General features: G+C 41.8%; 1 protein-coding gene across 3 annotated transcripts in view; it reads right to left on the reverse strand.

Moving 5' to 3' along the window:
- ROR1 (receptor tyrosine kinase like orphan receptor 1) overlaps nucleotides 1-12,163 on the reverse strand; it is a 240,878-nt gene that overhangs the window by 45,208 nt on the left and 183,507 nt on the right. For all 3 annotated transcript variants that reach the window (XM_039486399.1, XM_039486401.1, XM_039486400.1), the window contains one exon: nucleotides 10,596-10,626. In XM_039486399.1, the coding sequence (XP_039342333.1) occupies nucleotides 10,596-10,626 (31 nt within the window). The remainder of the gene's footprint in view (nucleotides 1-10,595; nucleotides 10,627-12,163) is intronic.

The raw sequence follows: 12,163 nt of genomic DNA on the forward strand, positions 1-12,163 counted from the left end.
TATTTACATGAAACTGGTTAATTCATCTTCAGATAATACACCTCTCTCTCTTGTACCCTTTCTCTCAAGAATGGCTGCACCAAGACAGGAGGGCTTCTCATTTGCACAACAGGGGGGAATTACCATTGGAACATTTCAGATAAAAAAAGAAGATGTGAAAATATTTATCACATCTCCCTTCCAAAAATGAAAAACATTCTGTGGCCCACATTTTGCTCACAGCCACACTTCAGTGGAGTTTCTCTGGATTTGTATTAGCATTACTGAGAGCAGAATTCAACCCAGTGCATTAAATATGAACACATTATGATCCTGTGATGGGATGCATTCCCCACACTGGATCTGAGAAAGTTGAATTAGGCCAGGCAGACCCAATCAGTCATTTAAGCTGAGAACAGGAGAGATTTAGGCTGTGAGGAGGCTAATTAAGAAGAAGCTCACCTATGAGGGAACAGGCAGGGATTCCATAAAGCTAAGAGGCTGGCAACAGTAATTAGGCTACCGGGAGGAAGTCTGCCGTCTCTCTCCCCAAGGTAAGGGAGAAGGAAGTGGGGGAAAGGAATCCCCGAGAAAGAGTTTACCTAGCAGGCCTAGGAGAGAGGGGTGTGAGTAGGAAGGCTAGAGAAAGAAAAGCTTAGCGAAGCATGGCAGGAAGTACTCCAGGGGAGAGAACAATAAGGTAGATGTAGCTACAGACCTGAACTGCTCACTGCTGGGCCTGGACTGGATCTCAGAGCAGAGAGCGGGCCGGGGTTCCCCTACTATCCACTACCCTGGAAGGCAAATCACAGCGTGACCTGGCCGGAGGGCCGAGTCACAAAGCTGCTGTACTGTGGCTCTGTAGGCAGGAGAACTGCAATGGTGGCAGAGAAGAAAGGGGGCTCTGAACTGGGTGGAGCTAATCGCCAGAAAGAGGCATCATCCTGTGGAGAGTAGAGCACCTCATGACAGACACCAAATGAAAACATTTGACTGTTGTAGCAAAGAATTTTCTCTGAATTATGGGCACAGCTTACACTGAAAATACCTCCATGTTTTGAAAGGGATCTGCTGGGTTTTAGCAGCGTGACTCCCACTAAAATAGGGGTTCTCAAACTGGAGGTCGGGATCCCTCAGATGGTTGCAGGGTTATTATATGGGGGGTCATGAGCTGTCAGCCTCCACCACAAACCTCGCTTTGCATCCAGCATTTATAATGGTGTTAAATATATAAAACAGTGTTTTTAATTTATATGGGGGGGGGGGGTCACAGTCAGAGGCTTGCTATGTGAAAGGGGTCAGCAGTACAAAAGTTTGAGAACCAGTGCACTAAAACCAATGGAGATGTATGATTACAGGTGCCATGAAACACAGTAAGAATGCACTTATTATAATACCAAAGAATGCTTTCCTCAGTACTGTATTATACTTACTGGGGGATTCTCATATACTGTAGTTTGCTCAGAAAGGCCAAAGAACATGCCTCTATCCAAAATGCACACAGCAGAAGCATAGGCTATTACACTACTGTGCATGCTGGGTGGTGGAGGGGAAGGAGTGCTGGAGAAGGAATTTCATGTGGAATTGGAAGAACCAACAGGAAAGAAGAGAAAGTGGCATAACAAAGAAATGTTTACCAGCGCAAACACATTCCCAAGTGTGTGAGTTCAACTATCGTCTGAGAAAGTTTCATTTATGTGACTGGGACTCTCACAGCAGGTAACGCTGGCTCGCCCCTACATTGGCAGGACTGTGGGCAGAAGCAGCACATGGTGGCATGGCCGCCCAGAGGGGGGGGGCAAGTGGGGCAATTTGCCCCAGGCCCCAGACCCCGCCGGGGCCCCCACGAGAGTTTTTCGGGGGCCCTGGAGCGGGGTCCTTCACTCGCTCCGGGGGCCACGGAAAACTCTTGCGGGTCCTGGGCCCTCAGAGCTTCTTCCGCTCCCGGTCTTCGCCGGCGGGGGGGCCTTACCGCTGAAGCGGGACCCGCCGCCGAAGTGCAGTGAACAAAGCAGTGAAGTTCCTGCAAGCAGTGAACAAAGCAGGCAGCTGCCAAATGACGTTAGAAGGGAGCATTGCACAACTTTAAATGAACATGTTCCCTAATTGATCAGCAACGTAACAATGAAACAACGTTAACCGGGACAACTTTAAGTTGTATTTTGTATGTCTTGAATTGGATAATCCTCATCAGCTGTGCGATGTCACTTGATCCACTGCCCAAGTGAGGAGGGGCACTAATGGCAGATGTTTTCGAAGTACTAGTTTTGGGGAGCCTGACGAACAGAAGAATGAGGATGTCAGTTGAAGCTAATCTGTTGCCTCTTGCAAATGATTGAAGTTTGATTCTTTATCAGTGTTCTTTCTTCTTTAAAGAGTAGCTTCTGTAGTTAACACAGATGATTCTCTCTGCTTCTCTTTGAAATGCATGATCAAGTACATAGTTGGCCAAGCCCCACCTGGATGCCAGCCAGTGGTTATGCATTTTCTTGTTGAAGAAAACCATGCTGACATCCAACTACAGAGAGCCACTGTGTAAAAGCAAAGATACTGCAGATGTGTTTAACTAAAGAAACACTAGTCATTAGAAAATAGGGATGGGGAGATCCTATGGAGTTTGTGATTTCACAAACCTTGCAAACTATTTCTGGGGTTCACAAAACAAGTTGGAAATTAAGACCCAATTCCTCCTTTAATTACAGCTCATGCCTATTTTTCTCCAAGGCAGTTAAATTTAAAAACAATACCTGTTTAGCTAATGTGGAGCCTTATGCTATGTATTAAGGAGAGGAGAACCTCTTAACAGCTAAGCTGACACAAGAAGGTGCCCTATGGATGATATACACACTTGACTTAATTTTTGGAGGTGCCCTTGTGTCTTTTTAGTGCATTGCAGTTCCAAGAGTTGGTTAATAATATAGATAAACTGGAATGTTTTAGTCTTCAGAATATAAAACCGTGAGTCACCTACACCTACAAAATATATGGAAGTGGCGCCACATCATTAATGCAATGTTTGCAGGATGATGAAATCAAAATTCCATGTTGGAAAGTTAAAATGTGCAGCCATAGCAGGATAACAGGCCTTTCTTTAATTGTGCTTGGCATTCAACTGTAGAAAAAGTTTCCAAGGAACGGGCAGTCTGTGATTTTTGTACAGTTTGCAGAGCTTCTGCACAAAATATATACAGTGTTTTTAAGCTTCCTTAAAATGAACCTCATCACAATCAGATACATTCATGCATGTTTCATCTTAATTGGTTTTAAAATTTGATCTGATTTTAAATGAAAAATGGTTTTTTCCATGCTGAAATTCTCAGCATCATTAGTTCCTGACTGAATTTCATTCTGCACAGAATCTGTTGGTTTGAAAATGCCTGTCCCGAGCCAATTTACGCTCTTGAAATGACAGAGGTTGAAACAGAAGCATCGTTACTAGGTGAAAGGGCTCGTTACAATGGGCCTGATTCTCCTCTGACATCAGTTTTACACCCATGAAAATCCAGTGGGGTGGATCTGCTCTCAGTTACACCAGCATAAATGTGTTACATCTCTATTGCCTTCATAAGTTACTCCTGATTTTTCCTGAAGTGAGCAAATACATTATCAGAACCAGTGTAAAAAGATCACTCCAACTAATGGAAACCATGAGAGGTGACAACAGGGGGCAAAATCACCTGACAAGGGACGTGGCTGGGGATTCAACTACTTTCCAGGGCAGAAGTATCTTTTTTTTTTTTTTTTTAAATATTAAATCCTCTTATCTCCTGGAATCTGCTGTGCCATGTCTCCAAAGTCTGCTGCTGTACTGAGCTGTTCTGTCTCTTCCCTGTCTGCTATTCTATCACAGCAGCAGCCAAACAGCTCAAAGATTAAGTGAGTGGTTGAGAGGTGCTTAAAGGAACAGACCACTGAATAGGCCATGGAATCTAAGAGAAATTTCAAGAAGTGTTGTAATAACGCATGTCTGTAAAGCATACTTACACCCACAATCCCGGGAGCAGAATTGTGGCTTAGAGCCTCTTTACTTGGCTGAGGATTTATCCAAACGTGTCTGTCTCAAAAACAAATGTGAGACACAGCAGCTCCGTGCAATTAGCAGGTTTTAGGCTCTTTTAGGCCATAGCCTTGAGTGCACTGGAGCGGGAGGTGCTTAATGCTCCTAATTCCAACTGACTTTAAGACACTTCCCCAGGAACAGTGACAGCAATGGTGGCTTAGTTACTCTGATACTGGGGGACGAGCATGGGATAAAATAGAATGAAGTTGTTCTAGATGGCACATGCGCATACACAGTTGTCAATCTCTCTCACGTTGTCCCATAGGCCCTGCTCCTTTCCCCATCAAATCTAATCTCTCAAGCTTTTCAGTTAAAAAAAGAAAATTTGAGAAACAGAACAAATGGTAAGTAGAAAAATAATTAGGGCTGTCAAGTGATTAAAAAAATTAATAGCGATTAATTGCACTGTTAAACAATAATAGAATACCATTTATTTAAATATTTGTGGATGTTTTCTACATTTTCAAATATATTGATTTCAATTATAGCACAGAACAAAAGTGCACAGTGCTCACTTTATATTTATTTTTATTACAAATACTTGCACTGTAAAAAAGATAAAAGAAATTGTATTTTTCAATTCACCTAATACAAGTACTGTAGTGCAATCTGTTAATCATGAAAGTTGAACTTACAAATGTAGAATTATGTACACAAAAATAACTGCATTAAAAATAATATAAAACTTAAGAACCTATAAGTCCACTTAGTCCTACTTCTTGTTCAGTCAATAGCTCAGACAAACAAGTTTGTTTGCAGCAGGAGATAATGCTGCCTGTTTCTTGTTCATAATGTCACCTGAAAGTGACAACTGGTGTTCGCATGGCACTGTTGTAGCTGGCATTGCAAGATATTTACATACCAGATGCACTAAAGATTCATATGTCCCTTCATGCTTCAACCAACATTCCAGAGGACACGGGTCCATGCTGATGATGGGTTCTGCTCGATAACAATCCAAAGCAGTGCAGACCAATGCATGTTCATTTTCATCATCAGAGTCAGATGCCACCAGCAGAAGGTTGATTTTCTGTTTTGGTGGTTCGGATTCCGCATCAGAGTGTTGCTCTTTTAAGACTTCTGAAAGCATGCTCCACACCTCGTCCCTCTCAGATTTTGGAAGACACTTCAGATTCTTAAGCTTTGGGGGCACGTGCTGTAGCTATCTTTAGAAATCTCACATTGGTACCTTCTTTGCGTTTTGTCAAATCTGTAGCAAAAGTGTTCTTAAAATGAGCAACATCTGCTGAGTCGTCACCTGAGACTACTATAACATGAAATATATGGCAGAATGTGGGTAAAATTGAGCTGGAGACATACAATTCGCAACCAAGGTGTTCAGTCACAAATTTAATTAATGTATTCTTTTTTTAAACAAACGTCATCAGCATGGAAACATATACTCCGGAATGGTGGCCAAAGCATGAAGGGTCATATGAATGTTTAGCATACCTGGCATGTAAATATCTTGCAATGATGGCTACAAAAGTCCCATGCGAACACCTGTTCTCACTTTCTGGTGACACTGTAAATAAGAAGTGCGTAGCATTATCTCTTACCGATTGGCTGAATGAGAAGTAGGACTGAGTGGCCTTGTAGGCTCTAAAGACTTGCACTGTTTTGATTTTGAGTGCAGTTATGTAATAAAAAAAAATCTATATTTGTAAGTTGCACTTTCACAATAAAGAGATTGCACTACAGTACTTGTATGAGGAGAATTGAAAAATACTGTTTCTTTTATCATTTTTACAGTGCAAATATTTGTAATAAAAAATATAAAGTGAACGATATACACTTTGTATTGTATGTTGTAATTTAAATCAATATATTTGAAAATGTAGAAAAACATCCAAAATATTTAATAAATGTCTATTGGTATTCTATTGTTTAACAGTGCATTAAATCTGCGATTAATCGTGATTAAATTTTTTTTGAGTTAATCGCGTGAGTTAACTGCGATTAATCGACAGCCCTAAAAAGAATTAATCTGTATGGTTTTATATTATATTCTTCATTAACTCAGTAGAAAAAGAACTGTATGAAAGTTGGTATGCATGAACAATTTTTCCAGTAGAAGTCAGAATGGATGCTTAGTTCTCTAAACCAGTGGTTCTCAACCAGAGGTCTGGGCCCCCTGGGGGGCTGCAAGCAGGTTTCAGGGGGGCCACCAAGCAGAGCCAGCATTAGACTTGCTGGGGCCCACTGCAGAAAGCCGAAGACCCATCACATGGGGCTGAAGCCCAGGGGCCTGAGCCCTGACACTTGAGGATGAAGCCGAAGCCTGAGCAATTTAGCTTTGTGGGATCCCCTGTGGTGTGGGGCTCTGGGCAATTGCCCTTCTTGCCACCCCCTAATCCTTTCCCTGGCTTTTATACACAGAAAAACAGTTGTTGTCGCACAGGTGGGCCATGGTGTTTTTATAGCATGTTTTGGGGGGTCGGGGGGGCTCAGAAAGAAAAAGGTTGAGAACCCCTGCTCTAAACACCAGGGGACCAGCTCATACTTCCCTTTAAACTAGTGGCAGTTTATTCATTTACATCACTGGAAGAACACTCCGGCTTAAAAGTAATTAGACTCCTTGGTACCACAGGCGGAAAGTAGGATACGGCTGACTAGCCCTTTCACCGTTCATAGAAAGATCAAGTCCATGCAGTTTGTCATATGTAGGCATTTCAGAGGGGTCTTTAACAACCGATTTCCTGCCTGCTCTGTTCCTCAACGATCCTTTGGCACTTTATTTTTTTTTTTTTTACTTTGAGTAGGCATTTCTACATCCAGTGTTGTGTAGACAGAGTTTCTTGCCTCCAGCGCAAGAGGTGGCTGAATTTCAGTGGCTGCATGTATATCATTTGCAAAGTATCTTTATTCAAAATGAAAGATACTATGTAAACACTAAAATAATACTTGATTTATAAAGAAGGGACCTTCATTTTAAACTCTTTAAAATACAAGTTTCTTTTGCAAACTAGGGTATACACAGTAGATAGCTACAGCATGCAGGAATGTATCCTTAGAACATCACAAATAAGAAGAGCATTAAACTCCGTGTTAAAATAAGAGACAACATGAAAGAAAGGATTGCCAGTGCCGTAGCACTTCTGTTGTCGAATTAATACCTTTCATGTATATAGCACTCTTTGTCCAGAAGGATCCCAAAATACTTAACAAATTTAAATGGTTGATTCACAGAGATTCACAATCACCGCTAAATACAGTGAAATGTGCTAACTACACAACAGTTTTGGAGAGCAAGGGAAGAAGAATATAATCTTACTGCCATTTCTATGGGAATTTTAGGTAAGCTGAATGATTTTACCCAAACTGAATTTGGCCAGAACATCAGGACTAATTCCTGCCATATGATCTATGTGGCCCAAGCAGCCAGGACCTCAGTTCTATGTCTCATCTGGAAGAAAGAACTTCCACTAGCAAGGTAATACACTCCCTAGTATCACATTAACTCAAAGGGAAACAGACCATCTACCAAATCACAGTTCTGAGTCAGACTGAGCTGGGCTGAGTTTTCTGGCCAGTCACAGATGGAAGTAGGCATTACTCACACTCATGACTATCTGGCCATCCAACAGCAGTGAAGTTTCCAAAAGAACCTCATGGTTGTGAGCCAATTTAATAATCTGAGGGCAGATGCAACCAATGAAGAAGGATGTTACACAGAAGAGACAGAGTCCAGAACCTATGTGTCTTTGAAGAAGGTGTCAACCAAAATATCAGATACTCCAGGACAATTTCTGTCGCTACACAAAGAAATATGCCAACATGAGATTTATCTTGCTGGACAAAATGCTCCATGTCCCTGTACAGGAGATTTGCACTGTCTGTGTTCTTTACCTCTGCGGATTACAGATTCAAGCAAGAGACATGGCAATTAACTTATGCACTGAGGTTTTTCTTCTAGTTTAGTATGGATTACCAGTTTATCATTCCTTTTTCATAAGCATCTTCCCTGATTGACACCCCCCCAAATAATTACACATAGTTAAATTCCGTATAGCGCAAATTTTCTACAAACAAAGCACACACTATTTACTGTTCATATTTCATGTTTTCCACAATGTGTATTACAGCATAATCCCCCTTAAGAGTCAATCTACACTTTTCTGGGGTGACGAAGTGTGATTCCTTAAAGTTTATTTTTTGATTACAAAATTACAATATACCCAGATAAAAAAACAGCTATTGGAAATAAAGTCTGACTTTAATTTCCTCTTTTTAACACTTTTGTATTTGTACACATGCAAAATAATGGGTCATATGTGCTGACAATTAAATGAAATCCTTTATTATTAAGGATCAAACAATACACTTTTCACTTCCTAAATTAGTGCTCGATCTAATGTACTTTTGAAGTCTATGGAAGGACAGTCACTAACTCCATGGGTTTTGGATTAGTCCCTTAGAACTCAGAAAGCAGGCACTGAAATCAGTTGGAACACTCCCATTTATTTCACTGTGATTAGATCAGGGCCTTAGCTAGCTGCACATAGAAGCTGACATAAAGAGAGAGGCTGGAAGAAGTCCTCAAATATATTTCACTTAAAATTCTGACTGGCCAAGAGAGTGAAAAGCTAGCATTTCTTCCTCTTCTTTCTTTGCCTCACCTCTGTTTTCTTGCACATTTTCTTCACCAGACAGTGATACCCAGTTTAACTCATCCAAACCGCAAAACCTCTTTTCATTAGAAGCCCAACACAAAAGTACAGAAGATTGTGTCTTTGCAAGTTAGGGTACGTCTACACTACCCACTGGATCGGCGGGTAGCGATCGATATATCAGGGATCGATTTATCGCGTGTAGTGTAGATGTGATAAATCGATCCCGATCGCTCTCCCGTCGACTGCTGAACTCCAGCTCGGCGAGAGGTGGAAGCAAAGTCGACGGGGGAGCCATGGCAATTGACCTCTAGTCGAACTAAGATGCGTCGACTTCAGCTACACTATTCTCATAGCTGAAGTTGCATATCTTAGGTTGACGCCCCCCCCCAGTGTAGACCAGGCCTTACTAATCAAGTCTCCTGAACTGCAGAGGAACGCAACCTTACCCAGCACTGGGATTTAACAGGCACTTACCATTACTTTCCTCAAGGTTAGAAAGCTACAAAAGAAGTCTAAGTGGAAACAAAAAGCTCTCCCTTCCTAAACAAATCGGTGCTTTTATTTAAATTACCTTCAGAAAGAAGGACAAAGACACATTTTGTGATATTCCATTAGAGGGCATCATAGCATGTCATTTTGCGGTTACAGGCTTGCTTTCCTTAGATTGCAACAATTACATTTATTCTCTGCAATACGGCCAGAGTTACCTGATCATCTTTATACACGGAACATTCACCAGCCTCAAGATTTCACACACCTAATAAATGTATTTAGTGGTTTAGTGTATTTGTTTTGGTTACTCTTACATTTATTTTTTAACCAATGCAGCTTCCTCAATGTCACAACTTGTCAGGTTTCAGCTTTATTCCCCCTGTGCATGCAGGTAATAAACTATACACATAATACAGGGCCAACAACTTGACTTCAAAACTGTAGAACAGTTGAAGATACTTTTTAAAAAGAAAAAGATAGGGTAATAATACAATATCAGCAACTTGCAGCTTTTATCCTATAACTAGATTTATGTGGGAGAATCCTTATGCCAGTGAGAACTACTGAAGTCAATGGCGCCGCCTACAGATAAGAGGGTACCTCTATGTGAAGCCAATTACAGAGCCAGGATTTAACGCCTTGTCTACACTGCCACTTTACAGCGCTGAAACGTTCTCACTCGGGGTGTGAAAAAACACCCCCCTGAGCGATGCAAGTTTCAGTGCTGTAAAGTGGCAGTGTAGACAGTGCACCAGTGTTGGGAGCCGCACTCCCAGTGCTGGTTGCTACTCCCCTCATGGGGGGTGGTTTTTTTTTTTTACAGTGCTGGGAAAACTTTCTCACAGCGCTGGTGCCGCGACTACACAGGCATGTTAAAGTGCTGCTGTGGCGGTGCTATAACCTTAGTAGTGAAGACATACCCTAAGTTCCAGTATGTAATGTTGCCATGACATAATGAAACACCACTTCCAAGTGCACATTTCACGTGTAAGCACCTCATCCAGTGAACACTTCTAATAGGCATAGTGCTTTCTACCGTCCTCTAGTATAAGTATGACTACTCGCAGTAATAAGAACTACACCCAGTAGCAAGTGTTGCAATATTGGGCTCTAACACATAGTAGGGCCATAATCTACCCATATTCCATGCTCATTATGCCATCTGAAGTCCATGGGATTCCTGTGAGAACATTAAGCGTATCATGTGGTCCAAAGCATTTATAAAAGAAAATAATGTTGAAAATTAAGAGTCTGGTGTAAGAAATAGGAATCAGTATCATACTAGAAAAATGTCCCCATGGAATAGATCATACAGTTATCCTAAATTACTATATATTATCAGAATTTAAGCAGAATGTATAACTGTTTCTATCACATAAAATGGTGAGTTAAGGTTTGACTGCTCAAATCCAGAATTAATAAACCAGTACCATAGATATGAAACAACTTACGATGATCCTGGACTTGCTGTTGGCGGGGGACCTGGTAAAACGACAGAATAAAAACAGCAGATATTAGTTATGACGGGATAGCTAGCACAAGTTTTAGCAAACCTTTTAAAAGATTAAAGCAATGGTATATCACATGGAATGTGGTTTATTTATTTTAGCAGATGATTCTCAGTTTCCAAAAGCAGAAGACAAAACTGTACATACATCAGAAGTTGTCTAACAAATCGTCACAGTTCAGGGACACTGCACCTCTATTCCTGCTCTGTGGTCCCTCAAGGGAGCCCACTTTTGGCTCCCCGATCCTCAGCCGTGACCTCTCTTGGGTGAAAACCTGCATCTCTCTCCCTCCTGACCGGAGTTCCCTGTCTACACTGTTATAGCCCCAGCAAGCCAGACTGCCTCAACAGGCCAGCATCTCTGCTTTGCTGTCTCTCCAAAGGCTATGCATAGCTATAATTGCCAGCAGGCCCAAGTTACCACACAGCTCTTTTTAAGAAAGCATATTTATTCTTAAGGTGAAGCATTACAGAGAAAACACATTAAAAACAATAAAAGAATATACATGCATACTAAAAAGCTTACAGAAGGTCACCCCAACTCCAGCCTTGGACTCTGGTTGGTGTCAGTCCTTCAAAACCCACAACTGGGGTTTTCCCTGTGGTCACAAGTTCATAACTGTCTCAGAGTCAGAACCACCATGAATAGTTTATGCAGCTTGGGCCTTTGATCTTGCCCTTATGTAATCACAGATAATCAGCAGACAATGGCCCCCTTTTCAGGGCATAGCTTCACCTCTCCCTAGACTTTCCCCAGGAAATCCATTCAACACTTTTTGTTCCAAAAGTCCATGCTTGTGTGGCACACTGTTCAATACAGTCCTTTCAATCCCCAGGTCTTATATCTTCCCCCTCACCCGCATCAGAGGAGACACAACCACTGCATGGAAGCAGCTCCTGTCTGGGAGAATGTGAGCCGCTTGAACACACGAGCATTACCAGGGACAGCTGCCGGTGAGCCTGGCGCCCACCTCAGTCCACAGGACTGGGGGCGGTACAGCCACGCCGAAGGAGCTGCCAGTGCGGGGTGCTGGCTCCTGGGAGCTGCGGCCTGACATGGTGCTCCTTTCCCCGCTGCAGTTCCCAGTACAGCCCTGCACCTCGGTGGATACAGATTTATATCTGCGGATATACGTTTTTATCCATGCAGGGCACTTGCAACACCCAGAAACTATAACTGGATGAATACTGCATCATTTGTTCATGTGACTATTCTTTTTAATTTTAAAAAAAAAAATCTCTTTTAGGTCTGATTCAAGTCCACTGAAGTCAATGGATAGATTCCTGTTGATTTCAACAGGCTTTGGATCAGGGCCTTTGACTGTTTGCACAGCCCTTTTTGTATTTGCTTTCTGCACTTCCTGCAAATATCCTAGGAACTGAGTTCACTGGCAGGAATGCTCACTGAATCAGCAAATTTTAATCAGAGTGTTGCATAATATTTCAAATTGATATTATTTAGTATTTGCTCCAGAAATCTGATTATGAGATTTAGTCTGCTCCTGTCAGAAA

This window comes from Mauremys reevesii, linkage group 8 (genome assembly GCF_016161935.1).
Source record: "Mauremys reevesii isolate NIE-2019 linkage group 8, ASM1616193v1, whole genome shotgun sequence".
Classification (NCBI taxonomy): Eukaryota; Metazoa; Chordata; order Testudines; family Geoemydidae; genus Mauremys; species Mauremys reevesii.